At 41.8% G+C, this 22456-nt stretch overlaps 1 protein-coding gene across 2 annotated transcripts in view; it reads left to right on the top strand.

Annotated features, from left to right (window-relative positions):
• Positions 1 to 22456, top strand: part of LOC107377633 (pleckstrin homology domain-containing family G member 1) — a 48908-nt gene that overhangs the window by 11054 nt on the left and 15398 nt on the right. The window contains exons 1-4 of one of the 2 annotated variants that reach the window (XM_015947378.3): positions 960 to 1097; positions 11336 to 11838; positions 18559 to 18659; positions 19195 to 19264. In XM_015947378.3, the coding sequence (XP_015802864.3) occupies positions 1088 to 1097; positions 11336 to 11838; positions 18559 to 18659; positions 19195 to 19264 (684 nt within the window). In that variant the 5' untranslated portion in view covers positions 960 to 1087. Of the gene's footprint in view, positions 1 to 959; positions 1098 to 11335; positions 11839 to 18558; positions 18660 to 19194; positions 19265 to 22456 lie in introns of those variants that run through there. The other variant, XM_015947379.3, reaches the window with a different exon arrangement.

Here is a 22456-nt window from a genome sequence, read left to right as displayed (position 1 = left end):
GTCTCTACTTACTCCACTGTCGGGGAGACCTTGTTTAGACAGAAAATGGTGCTGTGGGTCTCCGCACTTCCACAGATGGAGAAGTATAAACCAGGCTTAAGAGCTGGAAATTGGTATTGGCTCCTCAAATCCATGATCGGTGCATCTGTAAAGAAAGTGTCTTTAAAATAAAAATTCCTAAAAAAAAAAATGTCAAAATTGGAACAATTTTTATGTTGCTGTTCTTTTTTATGTCTTCTGATTCTGTCCAGCCCTCTTCTTATCTACGACACAGTAAGCAGCGCGGTTTCTCTCTTTGGACGAGGAGCTTTTGTCTGACCCGACTCACCGCCCATTGATCATCCACATAACCCCCTCTTTCTCTTCCTAAGTGTGTGCCTGTGTGTGTGATCTGTGGAGTTGTGCTCGGACAGCAGCAGTTCAGCCGCCTGCTGAGCGTGCAAGAGTAAAATGTGTCACCTGCTAAGCACAAAAGAATGTGTCAAAAGTTGATTTTTTGGGGGGGCAGAAACTCTAAAAAAAAGTAAGAAAATAAACAAATATATGAAAGAAAAGACAAAAACATACAGACAAAACTCCCAGCTCCTTGTAATTTGCAACAAGAGAGAGGGAGGAGGAGTCAGGGGGAGGGGAATACCCAGCAGGGAGGGAGCATGAGAGAGCAGAGGCCATTCACTTTGACACACACACACGCACACACACACATGCAAACACTTGAACACTTCCAGACACACACACACATAGTGGATGCAGGAGAGAGGGAGGCAGAGCTGCATTCTGAAAGAGAAACAGAGATTTTCGGCAAACTGAAGAGAGTGAAAGAAAAGAGCCTGAGGAGAAAACTCAGCCTCAGTGCTCCTGTTCCTGGATCTGGACTCCTCTTTAGCTCCTGAATAAAAGGAGATCCACAATGACTTTGGGATTTGGGGAAATCTGAGGAATATCTGTTCTTCCTGCCTGTGTGGAATTTTGGGAGAAACCTCTGGATATGCATCCCTCTCTGGACGTCCAGCTTGAACTTACTCATCATCACTTTAAAAAAGTCTTTCAGTTTTGACACGTCAGTTTTAAAAGGGGCCAAGCCACAATGCCCACTGGTAAGGAGGAGACGTTTCATTTCTTAGAGTTCATCCAAATTAAAGGCACATGGTTCCTTCAAAGTTAACTGTGGTCTTTGTGGTGAAACTGGATTGTGCTGCAGATCTGTCCAGGAGAAGTTAGAACCGTAATCGTGGAAATCATTTTACACTTAAAGGTTCATGTTTGCAGAGCAAACGTGTTCGTTTACAGAGGGTGAATCTTTCTCATCAGCAGATCTCTAAATGCCAGATTTTGTGTGTGATGGTTTGTTTGTTGACATTGTTGCATCTTTGTGTGTGTGTGTGTGTGTGCGTGCGTGCGTGCGTGCGTGTGTGTGTGTGTGCGTGCGTGCGTGCGTGCGTGCGTGTGTGTTATCTTTGCTCAGCTGACAGCAGCGTGTGAAGTGTCACTGTCTGATTGTATGGGGAGCATCCTGCGTGTTTCCTCGCCCCTGGTGTGAAGCACTGCGTGTTCGCGCACTCGTAGTTAAATTCCTGCTGATGCAGTTGTTGTTTTACACCACTTGTGCAGATAAACTCCCTTTTATTAGCAGCTGTGGTAACAACCAAGAACAAACAGATTCTGCAGATGAACTTTATTTTACCATTTTGAGATACATTTGTGTATAAAAGTTTAAAATAATCACTATTTTGACTAATAACTCAATCTCTATAATTATCTTGTAAGTTGTCAGTTTGGAGAATTTGCTTTCATATCCTCATGATTGATGAGCTAACGGCTAGTCAAAACTAGCCAAGAACAAAGTGGATAAATGTTGTCTTTAAAAAGCTCTAATCTTCAAAAGTTAAAGGTGCATTATGTAGAAATGAAGTAAAAATGACATCATGTGGTAAAATATGGTTACTGCAACCACTTATTCTGGACCTTTTTGCTGCAGCATTAGCTCGCAGGAGACACGGCAACCCCACACTCACTGATGGTAAACAGAAGTTACGTCCCTCCTTCTTTTGTTTTGAAAGGAGAAAAACTGACCATCCCCGCAGCCTGCTGGATATGAAACATGTTTCGGTATAACCTTTCTTCCTAAATGACTGAAACATTAGACTCTTTTGGGATTTTTCTACTGTAAAATTCTCACTATGTTCTTACATACTGCACCTTTAACAATAATTTGTGCTAAGACTTGTTAAAAAACTTTTGGGTAACACTTTACAATAAGAGTTCCTTTATTAGCATCACTTAGTGCATTATTAAGCAGTAATAAACAGTTTTTAAAAGTATTAACAGCTGCTTAACCATATTAAGTAATGAATTACTAAGCAGAAACCCCAATAGTTAACAATAATGATAATGTCAATAAAGGCATACTTTGTTTATTAATGCTTAACAAAGCACTAAGTAACTTTAATAAGGGGTCCTTATTTTAAAGTGTTGCCAACTTTTGTATAAACTGAGGCTTTCTATAATTTGAGCACAGTAAAAAGCATTTTAAACCATGCTGACATATTTACTTTACAGAATTCCATGTTTTATTATGTAAAATCATTTATTCAGAAAAATAAAAACAGAAAACAAGATCAGATGATGATTATTGATAGTTTTTACACACAAAAAACAAGTGAATTGTTCCTATTACTTATTAAAACTTTGTATTTGAGTATCATGGCGGTGTCTTTGAATGAGTGTTTTGATGACATTCTGAAGCCTGTGACCCAAATTAGAGCCTCAGAGAGCAGCAGCTGCAAATGGGGATAGAGTGAAAAAGAGAGGAGGGGGAATAATTATGTTTTAGTGCAAACTCTTTGGTTTAGAGGTGCTGAAGACAATGGACTCCTCCGTTCTCCCCCTCCCACCCTGCTGGTCTGCTGGGATGGAGGGGAGGGCATCAGCCACCCATAACTGCATCCCCACAGCAGCTGGATGGGTGGCGGATGGGGGGGTGCTCTTTGGAAGCAATCGTTAAAAGCAAATTTGTAGTTTGACCCGAGTGTCCGCTGATCTTTTGCCTCAAGTTGAGCTGTGTTTTGTTTTTTTAAGAGCTGGGGAATGAGGCTAGCATGCGGCCAAGGGTGTGTGCAATCAGGGTTGCTTTGGGTGTCCTGTGTGTCTGAAAATAGGGACGGCCTGCGGGTGGATGCTTTTCCCACAGCTACACACTGGTGCTGTCAACTATAACGACACTGCACATTCCTAATGGCCACAAGTGTCAGCGGCAAGAAAAAAAAACGTCAACTCGAACCCTCATAAACACAGACAAGAGGTGTTAACTGCACGATACAACAAGTTTTTAATTTACTGTGTGAAAGAAAAGTTGCTAATTAGCCCACCAGCCACTATAAGTGTGTTTACTTTTGTTTAATGAGGCCATGAAAGAGCTGACGTTTGTTGCATGAACTCAGACTTGAGTTTTTCTCTGCATTTACCATGTTCCACCGGCCCGTGCAGCTCCATTGTTGGTCTGGTGGTGAGTTCGGAGGAAACCCCGCCCTGTGTCTCCAATCCTATCCTTCACCATGTGTCTCCGACTTCTGCCCCCACCTCTCTTCTTTTTTTCCTGCTTCTGTTGACCACAGTGTGAAATCCAGAGCGACACTTGAAGGTCTTTAGCGTCACTTGAAATCAGGCCTATGTCTCTATCAGGGACTGAGACTGAATTCAAAATTGAAAGGATGAGAAGAAAATCGTGTTGACGGCACATAGAAGAGTTGAAACATCACGAAAGAGAGAATTCAGATTGAGACACTGCGAGCGGGAAATGAAAGAGACACAAAACAAGGGAGTGGGTAGTGTTTGACCTTTTCATCTTTGCTTCTCATCTTTTCTTCCTACTTTCATTTCTCTTGGACATTTACTCCTCATTCCTCTCTCTCTGGTAGTCCCTCATCGTCAAGACTCTGCCAAGGTGAAGACAAAAGCACGGGGAATTATACAATGCTCTCACATCTATCTTGGAAATGTTTACCTCAAAAACACCCCTGGCTTCAGCTGCATATCTCAGCTTTGTGGTTGGCAGCAGCAAGTGGGATGGGCATTCAGCTGCAGTCCTGCTCCAGTATAAACAAGAACACACACATGCAAATAACTGAAGGACCTGTGTGCGTGCGTGCGTGCGTGCGTGCGTGAGTGTGTGTGTGTGTGTGTGTGTGTGTGTGTGTGTGTGTGTGTGTGTGTGTGTGTGTGTGTGTGTGTGTGTGTGTGTGTGTGTGTGTGTGTGTGTGTGTGTGTGTGTGTGTGTGTGCTTTGTCTTCTCCATCCCCAGTGAGTCGTGGAGGATGGCTGCTTATACTGAGCCAGGATTCTCTGGAGGTTTCTTTCTGTTAAAAGGGAGTTTTCCTCTCCACTGTCGCTTTATGCTTGCTTAGTATGAGGATTGCTGTAAAGTCACTGACACTAGTCAGTGACTTGATGCAATTTGCTGGGTTCCTTATACAGGAAACATTATTTCTGATTGGCTTAATGAACTGACCTGAATTGGAATGTTTATAATGTGAAGTGCCTTGAGGCGACTCTTGTCGTGATTTGGCGCTATATAAATAAAATTGAATTGAATTGAGTTGAATTAAAGCACACATCTAAATAGACCAAGTTGATGCCAAATGAGCCGTTCCCATCTTTGTTTCACTCAGTGGCAGTATAATTCCACCCACCAAACCGATAGAGCGCTGTGACTGGACCGCTAAGGATGTCAGTCAACAGGGCAGTCTGCCATATACTGTCCAAGAAGATGCGACATCCCACCGACCAAAACGATAGAGCAATGTGATTGGACCACCAAACCGACAGAGCAATGTGATTGGACCACCAAAACGATAGAGCGCTGTGATTGGACCACCAAACCGATAGAGCGCTGTGATTGGACCACCAAACCGTTAGAGCAATGTGATTGGACCACCAAAATGATAGAGCAATGTGATTGGACCACCAAACCAATAGAGCGATGTGATTGACCACCAAACAGATAGAGCGTTGTGACTGGACCCCCAAACCCATAGAGCAATGTGATTTGACCGCTAAAGATGTCAGTCAACAGAGCAGTCTGCCATATACTGTCCAAGAAGATGCAACATCCCACCCACCAAACCGATAGAGCGTTGTGATTGGACCAGAACCAGGCTGTCCAGAACTGTGGAGATTCCAGTGGAGCGTGGCTAGGCCAACATGCAGAGCAAAATAATTTTGCTTCAGCAACTGATGGTCTAGATTCTAGGCTAGCAAGCGACAGTTGTGTGGGTGAAAATGTCTCGATGGCGTCAGAGATAAATATGAGCACCACCTGAGCCTACCTGAGTCTTTTTGCTGACCAAGTCCATCCCTTAATGACCACAGTGGACACATCTTCCGAAAGCTGCAGTGGGTTCACTGGACTCCCAACGACTTCCATAGTAACGGATCATAATCTCGTCCAGAACCTTTGGGATGAGGGAGATTCCCATCATGTTAACGGTATGACAATGGACTGAAATCTCTAGGGAATGTTTCCAAGTTTTTGTTGACCGGAGATTTAAGGCGGTTTTACAGACTAAAGAGAGTCCAACCTGGTACCGGTGTGGTGTAAAATGTGCCTGATTGGTTTTTGATTTGTTTGATTTCAAACGAGTATTTCAGTGACAGCAGTTGGAAACAGATTATAACAAGCAAACTTTTCTCTAGATTTCTTTCATTTTTCAGTTCCTCCTTTTTTACACGTTAGTCTGACAATACTGTTTCAAATAAGTAAAACAATAAAAACGTGTTTAATTTCAATTTCTGCATTAAAAATTCAGACTTTTGATGGTTAAACCTAAGCAAAGACATAAAACAGCAACTGGGTGACATTTTAACTTTACATCTAAAAACTATTGAGTTTAGGAGTGAGCACGGTATTAAAACGTGTGTATGAGCCTTGTCCAGGCTAAAGGTTCAGGGTAAAACCAGAGCAGGAAAGAGAAGAATGGTAGGAAGCGAGAAATGAAGCCAATAAAACAAGAGGGTTGCATGGATCTTGTGGCAATAAAGACATGAGTGTGAGAAAGAATAAATAAAAATAAAAGAAAGGAAATGACGAGGCAAAGCTTTTATTGTCCCTTCAAACTCTGGTAAAGATGCAGATTATAAGTTGAATTTCCTTTGTCTTCGCTCATAAAACAGCTGCTGAATCTGAATAATTCAGGAGCTAGCTGAGTGTCGTGTAGAGCCTCTTTGAGGTTTTTTGGGCTGGTTTGCTTTCTGAAGAATTTTGTTGAAGAAATAATTTCATATAAAAGTCAGTAAAAATGACACTTCTCCATTTTCTGTCCTGATCTTTGCCTCCTAGGACTATTCAGCATTTTCAAATGATTAAACGTTTGATTAAAACAATCCAGGCTGCATGATATTTTTTATTTTGTCAGCTAGATGAAAAATAAGGTCCTCATTCTGATCTAAGCTGGGAATTGGAGTTTGAATGTTTGCCAAATTGACAAATTAGTTTCTGAGAGCTTGCAATGTTTGTACTGACTCAATAAAACCAACCAATACAGTTTTAAATGTCATTTTAATAAATCCTGCTCAAAGGATGATGAAAATTTTACAATTACGGGCCTGAACAGATCTTAAAGGATTTGTGTTTGAACGTTCAAGTCAGCGTTACTTATTCTAACTTTGTTTCTTAAATGATAATAGCTTTATGGTCAATTCAAAACATGTTTATGACTTCTTTTGCACAAAATCTCTAACTTAAATCAATTTCAACTGGACATTTTCAGTGCCTTCCAGAATGAGCCGTTTAAGCACTTTGTCACTTAAATTGAACAAGCTGGAGCTGGCCACGCCCACTTATCTCTGCTCAGGCTGCTATAAGCTGAGATGCTCCAATAACAAGGAGGGGCTCAGAGTAGAGCTGCAGCTAGCGGCACCTCTCTCATGCAAATGAGACGTGCTGCTTTGCTAATCTTCCCAGTTGTGATGTCACAAACAGGGACTTTTTGAAACAGCATGTTTCAGGGGCATAATTTTTAGAACCAGACACTGACAGAAAATGTATGGACAAGCTTTATTTTTGTTTGGTGTGTTTATAGAGGCAGTAGAGAGCCACATGGAAGCAAAAAAAGGATGCTAAAGGTGAGTTTTGAATAAAACGTTGTCTGCAAGGTTTTTCTGGGAAACTCTGAATGCAAATGAATGGTGTAGTTGAAATTAGAACCAGCATTTCTGCTTCTGTATATCTGAGTACTCTGTTTAGTCTCTGAGGCGTTCATGTTCTTCCTCCTTCATGCGTCGCCTTCAGCTGTAGTCTTAAACCAGGCAGCTTTATCCTGAAGTGGCTGACTTTGGTGGGTGAATTTCTTCCTCTGGCGTTCCCTGGACTGTCTTTTATTACTCGGTAATACTCCCTGGAAGTTATGTGTTGGATTTGTTGCTGCAACCACCACATTGTCACATTCGTGTCTTCGGCTCAAACCCAGAGATCAGGGGAAACCACTGGCCTTCATATAAGCGCAGTCGCTCTGTGACATCTGCGTGGACCGTCATGTTGTGATGAAGGCTGGAGTGAGATATTTGTGATGCTCAGGAGAAATCCTCTGCTCTGTTTGCTGACCTCTCCACAACAAAGAACACTCCAGGTGACTCTAAAGAGGACGAGCGAAGTTGATTTGACATGAGTCATTAACCCTGGCTGGGCTGTAGTGAGGCTTATCCGGTGGACTTGCATCAGTGGAGGAGAATCAAAGCTCCTCTGTTTGAGCAAATTTATGACTGTAGAATTTCAGGATTGAAGAAATGTGCAACTTTCCATTTACAGTGTCAGTTTTGGGGTTTTGTAGAGAACAGTGAAGTTTGAAGACTTGGTTAGAGGAATCTCGTTGGGCTGTGATGTTGCCAGGCGTTTTCATTTGACTGGATGATGCATATGGACCTTTTTCTATTTTTATTTCCCAATCCCTTTCCCAGATCTGCTTTCAGCATTTGTCTGTTCAGCCTTCAGTCTCGCTCCTTCTAGCAGTCGGTGTTTTCCTTCAGCTGAACTAATGAAACCTTTCTGCTCTTTATCTGGCGAAGTTCGATGAAAGCCGGAGATTGAAGCCAGGTCACTCAGACACTAGCTTACATTCACACTCTGGCAGGAAACGCAGCCCTTACACACTCATCTAATCTCTCACGTGCACGTGCAGACACAAACGAGGCACAAACACACGCACAGAGGAGAAAGCTTGCATGCTTAGGACCATAATTAGAGATCATTTACATGGATCGGGTTGAACATAATCTGGACAGCAGGTAACTGAAACTTGGTCATCGCTACTATTGGTTTCAGTGTGTGTGTGTGTAGAGAGAAAGAGACAGAAAGGGGAGTAATTGATGTATGCCAGGAAGGGAAAAGAGACGTTCACCCAGGAAACGGAGAAGGTGCGCCCCAAACATGGAGCTGGGAGATGGGAAGAAGGGGTAGGTCAAACACGAGATGGGGAAGCCTTTCAGTGACGCGCAGGGTTTGTGTTTGCTTTCCTTCTATGTTACACTGTAATCTGGTCGCCCACATCTGGCTGCACAGTCTGCTGACGAGACCATTGAGTAATTGATGTCAGTTTTATCTCTAGATTGATGAACATAATTCATTTTGTGTAAAACAGGCACAGGCTCTTATTGGCAAAGAAAGCAGCCGTTACCTGGTTTGTAACGTAATCCAGCCCTTTGTGTGTTGTGTAGAAGTCGGTCAGTGGATCTGTTTTGCTTTTACTCAGATTCTTCTTTTTGATCTTTTAATTGTTGAAAAGTGGGTCAGGACTGGACGTTCGGACGGATGCAAGCAACCAGTGAATCGTTTCCAAACGTTGTTTGAAGGAAAAATCTGATTTAAAACTTTTTCTGAAGGTTTGAGCTCCTTTCTGCTTTTCTTGGCATCATTAACGCAAACTTTGAGCAAGAAAAAACTGTGATGCAGCGTTTTGAAAACTCCAGTTGTTGTTTCTGAGATGTGGATTTCTGAAGGAGCAAATCAAAATGGAAACAGACTGTAGTTTTTTTAAAGTTTCTCAAGATTTTAAGTAAATCTATACCTGTTATTGGTCATGAAATGTAGGAATTTGCTGCTGTTTCTCATCATAAAATATCTTCTATCTCCTTTTCAGGATTTTCAGATAGAAATTAGGTCAATATTTAGATTGGAAAATTAATAATTTGATTTTTAACTGTTGCAGGAATAATTTACAGGAGCACTAACGGAACAAAAGTGTCCAAAGTGATAAAGGAGAGGATCTTTGAGCTCGTCTAAATGTCATGTTTTTGAACCTGAACCTGTGATCTTTGGTGCTTTGAAGTGAGAAAGGTTGAGGATGAGCAGCTGGCAGTGAGATTTCTGGCTGTTCCACAAGTTCTGGATTGTTGTCCAGAGCCGTGTCCAGGACTTTTAAAATGGGGTGGCCCATGTGGGGTACTTGTTTATTCATGGGTGGCACCAATGGTTATGCTTATTTATTTATTTACACAAATCGTTTATTTATTTATTTACTTTCTAGTGAATTTTTGAGTTTCACATTGCACAGTCACCACTTTTTTTCCTCTTCATCTTCTACTTTTGTGGTAGTTAGCAAGTCACTTCTTGTTCATTACTGCCACCAACTGGAGTTGAGTGGGACTCTAAATACTATGTATGTGAATATGAAAAAATATTAAATAATATTAATACTACATGCCTGGGCCAGAAAACAAGGTGAAAGGTGCATGCAACCACGCACTATTTTGGAGTTTACAACTCAAGCCTTTTGTCGACGATGTAAAGTCAATTTAAACTGGAACTTAGTGAGGGTGGCACCTGGGGTGGCCAATCAGATTCTAGGGGTGGCATGTGCTACCCCAGGCCACTCCCTGGACATGCCCCTTGCCCCAACATGGCGGCTGCTGTTTTACATCCATGTTTGATGAAACACAACATGGTGTTAAACTCCCGCTGTTGTTGAAACAAGGTTCTCCGTGAGCTTTCCTCTCTTTCTCATCAACATTTGCTTTTTTTCTGCCAATCAAAGCCTTTTCTATGAAATGGCCCTTGGGAAATGTTAAGTGAAAAAGCTTCTGTTTGGTTTTAACTTCTGCTCGAGAGACCGTTGGGCCCTCGGAGGGTGGTAATCATATTTTAACGGACTTCCACACACAGGCGAGGTTGTGAGGCAGTTAGAGACGGGCTGCAGGCCAGACGGACTCCAGTAGGTGTACACAAACAGACCTTTTATCACGAAAGAATTGGGCTTTGATTCAGAATTCAGCATAAAGAGTCAAAAAATGTGAAAACACACTGATCATCAGAAAAATTATATCTATGTGTCTTTCTTACGTTACAATCTATGGAAGCTCATTCCTGCCACTCTGATGAAAAATTACAACATAATTATTATTCTTATGATAATAAGATACTACCTCACATTAATGATATAGTAACTCATTATTATGAGGTAGCTAAGTCATAATTATGAGATATTTTTTATCAGAGTGGTGGCAATAGGCTTCCATAACAATCTGCTATCTGCTTTTTACGAGTAAGAAAAAACACTGAGTTGAACTGAGGATACATCTGTGAGTAGGCCTCGTATGTGTGGTCACTCAAACTGTGGTTCATGAGAATTTCAGGAATTAGGAGGCAAAACAGATGAGGAATGTGGGATTATCAAAGTGGTTTTGAGTTAACAGTTACCTCCAGCGAGTTGTTCTCATGATAAATACATTTAATTTGAATTTGATCAGCTTCCTAAAGCTAATCTGAGAAACACCTTAAAGCACAAGGATTGAATAGGGATGAGGCTCTCCAGGGTCATGCGTCAGCAATGCATCATGGGAAATATCAAGAAATTAACCTTTTTAAGCATGTTGCTCTGCTCAGCAGACTTTAGTGCAGCTCTGTTGTGGTGAGCACAAGAAAATGTAGTTCATGCAGTATTTTGTTCCAAAATAATAATTTAACAGATAAACTTTGTTCACCAAACAGAAAACAACAATAAAGTCCAATGACACGTGGAGCTGGCCTGATGCGGGTTGCCTGTTATATGAATTAAAAATTTTAATAATTAAAAACATGGTTGAGCTTGAACCAGTGAAATATTGACAACGCATTCAAAGACAGGCTGAATTTCCTGAAAAATCATTAAAACGTTTCTTTTGCTGGAGTCTGTAGAACACTCTGCATTATTGGGAGGTTTGATTAAAATAAGAAAATAAGTTTATGTCTGTACAGATGTTTTACTAGATCCTTAAATATTTGCATCTAACTTGTAAAAAAAATGTCATTTGAATGTTTCGTATTTGAAAAACAACAGGTACAATGAGTCTTTCCTTTTATTGTTTGTAGACGATTGCAGCTACCTGCCTGATGTGCTGCCTCCTCTTCCCGAAGTCCCGGACTCCGGATCGGTCCTGAGCTCCGTTGACATCCCAGGCCGCTGCCTCCGTAACCCGGCCTTCCGCCACGCCTCGTCGCGCCACTGCTCCGCCATCAGCATGGACTCCTCTCCTGACAGTGTGGATCGGCCCATCAGCTACAGCTCCACATCCTCCTCCGCCTCATCCCGGGACAGCCACTGCTCCCTAGGCAGCAGGTCCACCCTCGTCTCGGCCCCCGTCACCTTGGATCGTGACTCTGGGGCCATTCGGCTGGAGCTGGTTCCAGCAAGGCAGCTGGGGTGTGAAGAGGAAGATGAAAGAAAGACTGGAAAAGAACATTCAGAAACTGAGCAGAGTCTAGATGGAGAAGAGAGGACGAGTCAGGGACCCAGGACGTATGTGGACCGCGTGGTGCAGGAGATACTAGACACAGAGAGAACATATGTCCAAGATCTACACAGCATCGTAGAGGTATTTACCAAAAATCCACAATAACATGAAAATGAACTAACTCTGAAAAGCTCTTTTTTGGGGATTATTTCTGATTATAATTGGTCAATGTGACTTTTTCATGCAGGCAGAACATGAAAATAGTCTCCTACACCTATCTCCTTCATTAGCTTCTAATAGAAAATAGACGGTGAAACTCTAGGATTAGAAAATCCTGACGGATCTACGTCACACTGTTACTTAACATTCATGGATTCACCCATCTTGACTCATGATGGGGAACGTTGTTGTTGGTTTAGCGTCCAGGAAACAGCAGAGAACGTCTCGGCCAGTAGAAGCTAACCGTTAGCATTAGCAAGTTCACCACACAGAAAAACTCCTCCAGGCTTGTGTTAATTGCAGAGATAAAACATCAGTGTTGCAAGTCAGTTGTAGAGTCACGCTGCTGCTAGCCAATCAGAGGCAAGATGTCCAATTATCAGGAAATAAACCTCCAAATCCTTTTATCTGAAGCTACTTTCTCCTCCAGCTGAATTATCTGTGCTGATACAGGCGCTTCTGGGCTTTTATTCCCCAGAGTACGACTTACAAGGCATTCCTTCCTACGAGAGACCACTGCACATGTGTTAAATGAGTGTTCCACACCTTTAAATAAAGGTCAAATATCTAAAACCTACAACTGTACACCAAACTACCTCATATCATTCTTCATAACACCATGACACAACTAATGGGCGCAGCTGCTTTCACACAAGAGGACATTGTAGGTGAAACTGGAGCATATGGTTTTGCCTTTCATAGTCCTAATTTGTAAAAATGTAAAGGAAAAAGAAGAAAATCCAGGGAAACACCTCTTTGCTGACCCCGGACCATCATTAAGACATGTCAGTCCTGACCTGACTCTTTTCAGATAGGAACATTAAACCTTTATATCCTCTTGGCGCGTACGTTTTGCTCTCATACATGACGTTCGCTGCTGGCCGCCTGCTGGGAATCCTTTAGTCCACCTGCAGGCGGGGGTTTGGCCGAGCTACATGACACCTTCACCTTTGTCCCGAATTCACAAACGCACATGTGCTGCATGCACGCTCGAGCAAATGTGCTCTTTCTGTGAAGTTGGCTTTGAACTGTGAGAACACACATTGCCTCTAGTCAGCGTTTTGAGTGTCTTTGTTGGGGGTTGGGTGTAGTGGTTTGCATCAAAGCTCGCTCTCCTTTCTTTCGCCAGTGCTTTTGTTTCTCTGTTCAGCTCTTCTTCTTTTTTTCCTCTAACTGAAATGCACGGGACACATTGTGCATTCTGCCTGTACGTTTTGTGCAATTCAGTCAGTTTTGTGGGAAAAGATTCAACAACGAAGCTCAATATCCAAAGTAGGCTAGAAAAACGCTGAGCAGATCTTCGAAGCTGCTCTTATTAACTACCGGACATCATCATTTGGAGCCATTAGTGAATTGGACCACCCTGCTTTTTGGACAAATACTCCCATGGCAGAAGCAGCTCTTTCAGAAAGGACAAGCGTCTAGTCTGTCTTCGCTCATTTAATTACAGCATGAACACAAATGGGATAGATTGCGCTGATTGTATCTGTGAAGAGGTTTAAACCTCGCAGTTGCACAGCATCAGTCCAATTTATTATCACAACAGTCCTGTGTGAGTCCCTGACCAAGCTGCTACCTGCAAGACAAAATAAAGGTGCAACAGCCCTAACACAAATATTTACCCAGACTCCCCTGGGCTCACCTGTATATCGTCCATCAGCAGAGCTGTTGTTGCACTGGGCTATTTTCAGACTCACCGAGCATTTCTGTGTATTTGCTGTTTCATTTCCTCTGTTTGACCATCTCTCTGTGTGTAACGAGCCCAATCCATCATCCACAAACAACATTAGAGAGAAACCTCTAATCTAGACCTCATGACATCTGAAGTTGAGCTGGAATTTTAGAGATGATCTGTAAACACCAGATGTCCTGTGGAAATCATCAAGGAGAGAAGATGTGCACTTGTCTGGAGTTTTAGCTTCCTACCTCAATTTGAGGAAAGACTGCTTCAGGTTAATGATTAACACATGAAGGTTTCAGGTTTAGACAAGTTGCGTTTGATGCTCTGGTTGGGAGTGAACCTCAGGTGTGTCCAATGGCTGATCTGAGAACAGCCTTTTGTTGAGCTCACCGAGGCTGAGTGTGCTGAGTGATCAGGTCAGGTCAGGTCAGATCTTTGACCCCGTGGCTAATAAAGCATCACCTTACATATTACTGACTGATGGTCAACAAATTCTAAACATGACCTCCTGATGTGACCCACAGCTGAACCAACCGGCCTGTAGCGAGGATTAGCTTTGTTCCCTTCTGTAACTCAAACCGCTGAATTGTGACATTTTGTCTCTTAAACTCCGACCCAGGTGGACAAGAAAACAACTCTGGCATTTGCCGTCAGTTGCTTTAACTGAAATTAGGAATGCAACAATCAGATAATCCAACGTCTTTGAACGCATCATAGCTGAGTAGCCATCAAAGAACTGATATTTGTTGTTTAAATGCACCACTAACAGACTAGCAAGCATGGTGGAGCAAACATAGCAACTGAATTTAGCAAATTATTCAGACCCATCTAGCCACAACGACAGAAAATAGCCAATACGTTCTCACAGCTGAAGCATCAAAACTGACGATGGGTGACCAAGCGTTTGTTTTCGACGCGCGGTGCTAGAGCGCCATTTTCCGACGACCGCGGTAAAACGCACATTTCATCGACATTTAACCTCTAACCTCTTGCTATTTAACCTACCCCTCACCCCCATCCTAACTATAACCCTGTTTCTCATTCTATACTTCCTGATAACTGTGTTTGAGATAAGGAATAATGAGGAGTAAAGTTTTGAAAGAGCATGAGTGTTGAGGTTAGGGTGTGGGTGGGGGGAAGGTTAAATTGCAAGAGGATAAAGGTCAGAATTTGGTGAAATCTCCATTTTCCCACGGCAGTCGGACAACGACGCTCTGGCACAGTGCATCGGCTCCCAACGCTTTGGAAACAAATGCTTGTTCACCCTGCGTCAGTTTTCGACGCTTCGGGTGTGAGAATGTGTTGAAATAGCATATTCCTCCATCCCAAAGCACTCACTGGCAGCTCAGTCCTCATGCAGCTGCAGTCAGTATAGGAAATGATTTTCCTCCAAAGCAAAGGAACCACACAAGCATGAACCTGCTGCTTGTTGATATCAAGTTCTACACAAAGGATGTTTTTACCCAGTTTTTCTCTCTACAACGTAATTCCTCCCTCCTATAGTTAACATACTCATGGGGAATACACAAACTAAGCGATGATGTCATTTAGGTAGTGTCATGAACCCTTTTGGTTAGCAGTAGCCTGTTTTTTTTAATGTTTCTTAAAATGAAATATCAACTCAATTTATTAGAACATTTACTCTTTCTAATTCAGTCAAACGAGTCAAATTTGAATGTGCCGCATCAGCTTACGGTCAAAGGTGAGTTTTACAACTGCATTTCTCCTGACTGTATGGTCTTATGTGGCTTCTGCAAAGCCCTTAGGAGAATCAACCTGTGGATAGAGCAGATCCAAAGCAACTAGCACTTCCTACTATTAGTCAAAACTAGTTTCCTTCATGGTGGTCCTTCAGAACCTGCAGAATGACATAACCTCCATGCATTTATTATATAAAGATCTACTAAATCATCCAAGCATGAAGCAAAAAATGAAACTTGGTAACTTTATATGAATCGTTGCCTTTCTGAGTTCTGCTCCAAATGATTATAATAGATAATAAAGTGATAATAGGAACAGAAACTAAGTCAGCAGACTGGATGTGAAGTAAACAGACGTCAGACAGTAAAAAGTGAACCTCCCTCTCCTTTTCCTCTCACTGAGCCTTAAACAGCGTTGCAGGTGCATGAAATGATTTCTGGGTGTGTTTGTGCACGGTGAGTTCAGCCTGGTGCTTTTTATTACTGTCCAGATTCAGGTTATTGAGCTGCCATCAAATCCCTTTGTCCACCTGAACAATAATCCCACATGTGGCTATGCATTTGAAGTGTGTGTGTGTGTGTGTGTGTGTGTGTGTGTGTGTGTGTGTGTGTGTGTGTGTGTGTGTGTGTGTGTGTGTTCTCTTTGTGTACTGTAATAGCCTTTTGGTCAGGACTCGGGTAGGCAGCTTTTGGTTGCCTGCAGGAGCAGATACCGTCAGAGCTCTGACTGAGACAGACAAGCAGGAGACATTTTATAAAAGAGGCAGACGGTGCGTGATCCCTCCCAGCCTGAATATGTTGCACCAGTATCGCAGTATGGACACCTGTAGTGGCTGTGCAGATTTTACTAATGCTCTTCAAGAGGCATCAAATTTTTAGAGCTGTACAGGCAACAGTTCAAATCAGAGAGACATCTCGTCTTTGAGATCGAGGAGCCAGTGTCGGTACAAGATCGGCTCGGGGTCCTTCGACTGCGATGACGTCAAAGTACGGCAAAGCCACTCAGACAAAATACACTACACATCTATACTGTTGGAAAGAATTTAGCTGTTTCGTTATTAAAATAATGTTTCTTAAGACGTAAGTTTGTGTTTATAATGGTATTTGTAAAATAAAACACTATATTTTATTCATAATGTTGAACTCCTCTTTGAGCACATCCCTTGAAGGGATTAGCAACACCTGTATTAGCAGGTGTATTAGCACCTGTATTAGCAACACCTGTGAAATTGTATTTGCAGGAAAGAAGTGTGTCCCGTTTATTGAAGTATTTTGTGTTTAGAGTTTTTGACGTCTTGTCCATGCATAGTTCAGGTACGCTCATAGCTGCTAGCCAAAACTCTGGAGTTAAAAGTTTTCTGACTTTACTAAAATACCTGTCTGTACTTATTTGATTGATGGTAGTTTTACTTTCTATTAGACTCCAAATGTAATCATTTGGCACGTTTCTAATTCATAATTTGTAAGAATGTAATCGGTGATATTAGCATTAGCATTCCTATGGGTTTTTCCACGTATATTAGCATTGCGCTAACCACTCGCTGCCAAATTGCAGCCTTTGCGATTAGAAAATCTCCTTTTGTCACATCGCAATTTAATTGCACATGCAGTTAATCGTTCAGCCCTAATATACATGCAGCTCTATGCTAAAAGTGTATTTTCAAAGAGGTAATGATGGATTTCTTTGTAAAAGTTGTCCATCTTTCCAACAGAAAGATTTGCCTGGAGCAACGTAACATGATAACAACGTAACGTGATAACAATGTAACATGATTACGTAATCCCGTAAGATTCATGTTCAGCCAATCAACTACTTTGACGTCATCGGCAGTCGACGGACCCCGAGCCGATCTTGCACCCGAGCAGATCTTGTACCAACACCGGTTGAGGTGGCTCGGGCATCTGGTAAGGATGCCTCCTGGACGCCTCCCTGGGGAGGTTTTCCGGGTACGTCGAACCGGGAGGAAATCTAAAGGAAGACCCAGGACACGCTGGAGAGACTATGTCTTACGGAACGCCTTAGGATTCTCCGGAGGAGCTGGGGAGAGGGAAGTCTGGGCTTCTCTACTTAGGCTACTGCCCCCACGACCCGACCCCGGATAAGCGGCAAAAAAAGGATGGATGGATGGATTTTGTCTTTGCTGCTCTGCTGATGCCTAGGACGTTGTTTTTTAAGATCTCAAGCCAGTTTCTCACTGGGCTGCAGCTAGTTGGACACACGAGAAATGTTTAAACCATCATTTGGAACTTCACTTAAAAGGCAACTAAATGCGTCACGTGTATGAACGGGTCACGGGTTGTTGGTGGTGGTGGTGGTGGTGTGTGTGTGTGTGGGGGGGGGTAATGTAACTGCAAAACGGTTGCTGCTGTTGTGCAAACTTTCTTGTTGCAATCTAATAAAAAAAGTGTCTCCATTTGTTCTCAATTCATTATCATTTTGTCAGCAATTTGTTTACCCCCTCCCAAAACTGTCTCAGATTTTATGACACAACTGAAATTGACACCAGATGCCTGCAGCAACAGCATGGCTTTTTTGATGGTATAATTGAGAAACTTCGCAAACACTTTGAGACATTTTGGAAAGTCCTTCGAGAATGTCATTTCCAATTTGTAAACAGTATTTGCAGCCCAGTGATTTACCAGCTACAGGGTGGCGAGTAGTTGGGCGTTGCTTATATTGATGCAGTGGAATAGAGAAGTAGATCATCTGGGTTCTTCAGCCTAAATGCCACATCTTCAGATTCAAAAGGATGTCTGTTGAGTTACTGATCCATTTATTCTTCTCTGCTGCAGAACAATGGGGATGAAAATGTAGCCTGAACAGGAACATTGTTTCCGTCTCTCTCTGGTCCACCTTCCACTTAATTTTTGCAGGGCAGACTTTTTGGGGGTTGTAGTGTTCCCCACACTCTTAAATCTGTATGATTCCAAATTTGTTACCAAAAGTTTGTTTTTGGATGAAAGTGAAATCCAGCAGCACCAGTTATCTGTTTTTAGGGGCTGGAGATGATCGAAAGATGATTGTGTTCGGGACTGGGAAGAATATCGTAACATCACACAACTTGTTTGAGTTAACTCTGAATGAAAAACAACAAAGAAGCTTCAGTTTATGTGGAGATTTGTCTTTTCTGATTCAGTACTCTCTGTTGAAAGTGGCATTAAGCAGAGTCAAGGAAAGCTGAAAGCTGCAGAAACAAAATCAGCAAATTTAATAATGGGGTATAGATGTAAAGATGGTCTAATTTATTTTTATCTCTACAGGACTACATGGAGTGCATCAGTAACCAGTCTCGGCTGGCCCTGAGCTCCGAGGATAAAGGTTCACTTTTTGGCAACATCAGCGACATCTACCACTTTAACAGGTAACTTTAAACAACTGAGACCAAACAGAGTCTGAGCCAATTTTTTATTTCTGGGAAGGGCCTTCTTCCAGCATCCAGGTGTGTTTTCCTCCTCCCGCACCTCCTCTGCACTTGTGGTTTCTAAACCCAGAAGATGTGGCTAGCTGAGCAGTGTTCATGGTGATCTGGAGACACAAACATTTTCTCCCACCTATTCATTTCCCAGCAGCTGCACGCTGACAAACTGACCAGTGAAAGGAAACACAAGGCGGTCAGAATGACCTCACAGTTTAACCGTGAAACAGTAACTTTTACAGCGTTTCCACACAGCTAAACACAGCTACCCATGGAGGCTGGATATTTCAATTCATGGAAGTTTCCTTATTGTTTCGTGGTCAATTATTCATTCCCCAAAAGCATCCTGAAATTCAAAGGAATTCTAATATTTGTTTATCCTGGCAAGCAGGGAAATTAGGTCTTAAATCCTACATAATTTATTCTTTTTTTTTATAATTCTAGAACTTTTTTTTACTGATTTCTGGGATGTCTGTTTCAGGGATCTTCTTCACGATCTTGAGAAGTGCAATGCAGACCCGGTGGCCATTGCAGAGTGCTTTGTCTCCAAGGTAGATGGTCTTTTTTACGTCCATTCATTTTACTTAAAGCAACAAAGAGAGATTTCTGACGCCCTACTGGTTGAAAGTGGAATTAAAAACCACCCTGCTACTACAGCCTGCCGTAGCTAGTGCTAACAGCAAGCTAACACTAACATGAGGCAACTATTACTAAAATAAACCACGAAGTAAAAAGATCCACACTGCTGAACAAAAACTATTATTACTTACAAGTCTGGTAGTTCATGAATTAGTAGCCTTTTTTTAGCTCCCTCAAGCTAATGTAGGCTGCGCCGATGCTCACTCCGGTTTTAGCCCTTTTCTTCATCTCCAAAGACAACGCTCTCTTACGTTTACTTCCAGGTTGCACCATGATACCAATAGAAAAAGCAAACTTCTTCTTTTTCCTCTTTTTGTGGTTTTACTGCTGATCGGCAAACTGAAAAAGCTAGCTGCTAGCATAAAAGCTAACAGCCTTAAAGCAGGTAAAGAGCACCCTCCATAGGGCATCTACCCACTAAACAAAACTATCTAGTGCAGTTTTTGGTCAGCAGAGGGCTACAGAGTGGTGTTAAATATAAAACTGGTCAAGTTTCTAACTCAATCCCTGAGATCAATGTTAAAGCTCTATCTTAAAGTTTAAAAAACGGTTTAGTGTTACTTTAATGGTGCAAAATATTTGTACAACTATTCTGTTTGAGATTTTATCCCGATTATATTTTTAAAGTCATGCAAGTTACATATCAAAATATGAGGTTAAATCAGGAATAATGTGCTTATGAGTATAGTGACATTTTGAATAAGCTGACAGGAATTTCATTAGCGAAAGCAAGTGAGGAAACTCCACCTCCTTTGGAGCTCAGATACAGTACAAACTTTGTGATTGAATTTGCGTTGATTTGTGTTTTCATAGATTTTGCACAATCACTCATGACGGTTTTGATTGATTTTGGAGATTTTGAAAGCTCAGCTGACTAAAAGCTTCCAGAACCTTTCAGAGCAAAATAAGCATCAAAATGTAGACATTATATTTATATTATTTTTCTGATCCATTCAAGAGTAGACAGAATACTCAAAGCTTCAGTAGACCAGTTATATTATGAATCATAAGATGTTTTCTGCAAAACTGGAAGCAAAATGTCTTTTTAAATCATATATTTGAGATAAAACACCATCAAGACACCTGTAGAAGTAACTTTTTATTTTATTATTATTATTTTTTTTTACAATACAAAGGTTTGAGGCTGTCAGGATGTAAGAGACAGGTGTGTGGTCCCCTTGGCTACCTTATGAGCCACTGGCAGAAGCTTTAACATTTTTAAGTTGATGTTGGAATTTCAAGCAGTTGCTGCTTTTGGAACTGTTTTAGTTCTGCTTCCATTTAATCAAGCAAATTTCTTTAGATACGTGGAATTCTGCAGCTTGCTTCTTCCTACCTCGGGTTTTTAAATTTGAATGTTGTGTTGCTGGATTAGATTATGTCAAAGATCTGAGTCTTAAATCTGTGTGGTTTGTTTCTCAGCTGACTTTCTTCCTCTGCATGTCAAATCCTGTCTATACAGCTGGTTTGGATTTTAGAGTGTGCACACACTCACACACACACACACACACACACACACACACACACACACACACACACACACACACACACACACACACACACACACACACACACACAACCATAAAAATAGCCTTAAATGAGGGCAGTGAGTTATTATTAAAGGTTGCAGCGATATTTTCAAGGTGAGGATGTTTTCGTGAAGAGGAATTAAACTTTCCAGAGAAACTTGAACTTCACCCAAACCTGAACTCGCTTCTCTGCTCTCTACTGACTCACTGCTTCTTGTGTCTGTGTGATTCAGTTGTTATTCTACACCCACTCTTCATTTGTCTGAATCCCACAAAATGATTGCATGATCATGTCCCATGATAATAAGCTGCATTCCTGCACTTCCTCCTCAACACATTACATTCCCTCCCTACCAAACTGCAATTACCCCCAATCCCACACAGCAACTGTCTGGCCACAAACACGCCCAACAAAAAAGTCAGAATTTGTGTCACATGCTCCCAAAATACAGTAGTTGTTGTTGAAGCAAAGTTTGACTGCGGCCCACGTTATTTCCACATCATTATCTTGGATCCAGAATAAACAAACACAGGATAAAGATGATAATTTGGTTCCAGATAATCAGATTTGTTGTTTACTCGATCTTGTCTGCATCATAATTTGTTAACTGGTTTTCTGGAGATGGTTCAAAGTTCTTCATATAAACAGCAAAATGGCCTCTTGGCATTTTTTTTTTTGTGCTTCACTCAAAAATGAATGAAAAGTATCTTTGCCTTCTCATTCAACTGGCATGTCAACATGTTCTGTATTTGAGAAAACAAGATGTGTTGAAATCTGGAAACACATTTGAATTCCACTTCTGGTCATCATCTTCTGCACAATCCCACTGTCAGTGAGGACGTTGGTGTTTTTATTTTCATCAAGTGGAGCAGTGGCCACCAAATCCAGCCTTTCGGGACCACAATCCTGCATGTTCTGGATGTTTTCATCCACTGACTCATCTTTTCAAATCAGGCTCTTGCAAATCTTGTGAGTACGCTGAGAAGGTAATGTAACCGTTTAAATCAGGTGTGTTAGCACAGGGTAGTGGCTCATGAGGACTGAATTTAGTGACAACTCACAAAGTGGTTTAGCCTGAACAGCATAAATTTCATAGATTTAATGTTTATTCATATTTAGAAGTTGACTGATTATGGTTTATCGATGACCAATCCCCATTTTTGAAGAAATCCAGGAAAGCGTATTTGTTTAGCCGTAGTCACCGGCCACTTTTTCAAACTTTTCTCCACTAACTTCCTCTTTTCCACCTTGCTCCTGTCTGCGATCCTCTTCAGTAGTGTCCCTGCTACCATCTCCTATGATCGCCAGACTCTTTTATCCTTTCGTTCGTTCACGATCGCCCAAGATGCACCGTGGACGTACCTCCCTGTTTGTTTATCTGAGTGGCGCACTGGCCCGGAGCCAAACGACGATTCCAACCAGGGCGCCTCCAGCGATGTTTGTCCGGTCCCGGGAAAACGTCGAAGGAAAAGAGGTAAACGAGCAGGAATCCCAGTGAGAATAAGACTTCTCTTAAAGCGTGGTTTATCTAGTAAACATCGCGTGATCTTCTAACTTCTTGTCCTTTGTTTGGC

This window comes from Nothobranchius furzeri, chromosome 2 (genome assembly GCF_043380555.1).
Source record: "Nothobranchius furzeri strain GRZ-AD chromosome 2, NfurGRZ-RIMD1, whole genome shotgun sequence".
In the NCBI taxonomy this organism is placed as follows: domain Eukaryota; kingdom Metazoa; phylum Chordata; class Actinopteri; order Cyprinodontiformes; family Nothobranchiidae; genus Nothobranchius; species Nothobranchius furzeri.
Note: the sequence above shows the minus strand (reverse complement) of the source record. Positions and strands in the feature narration are given on the sequence as shown.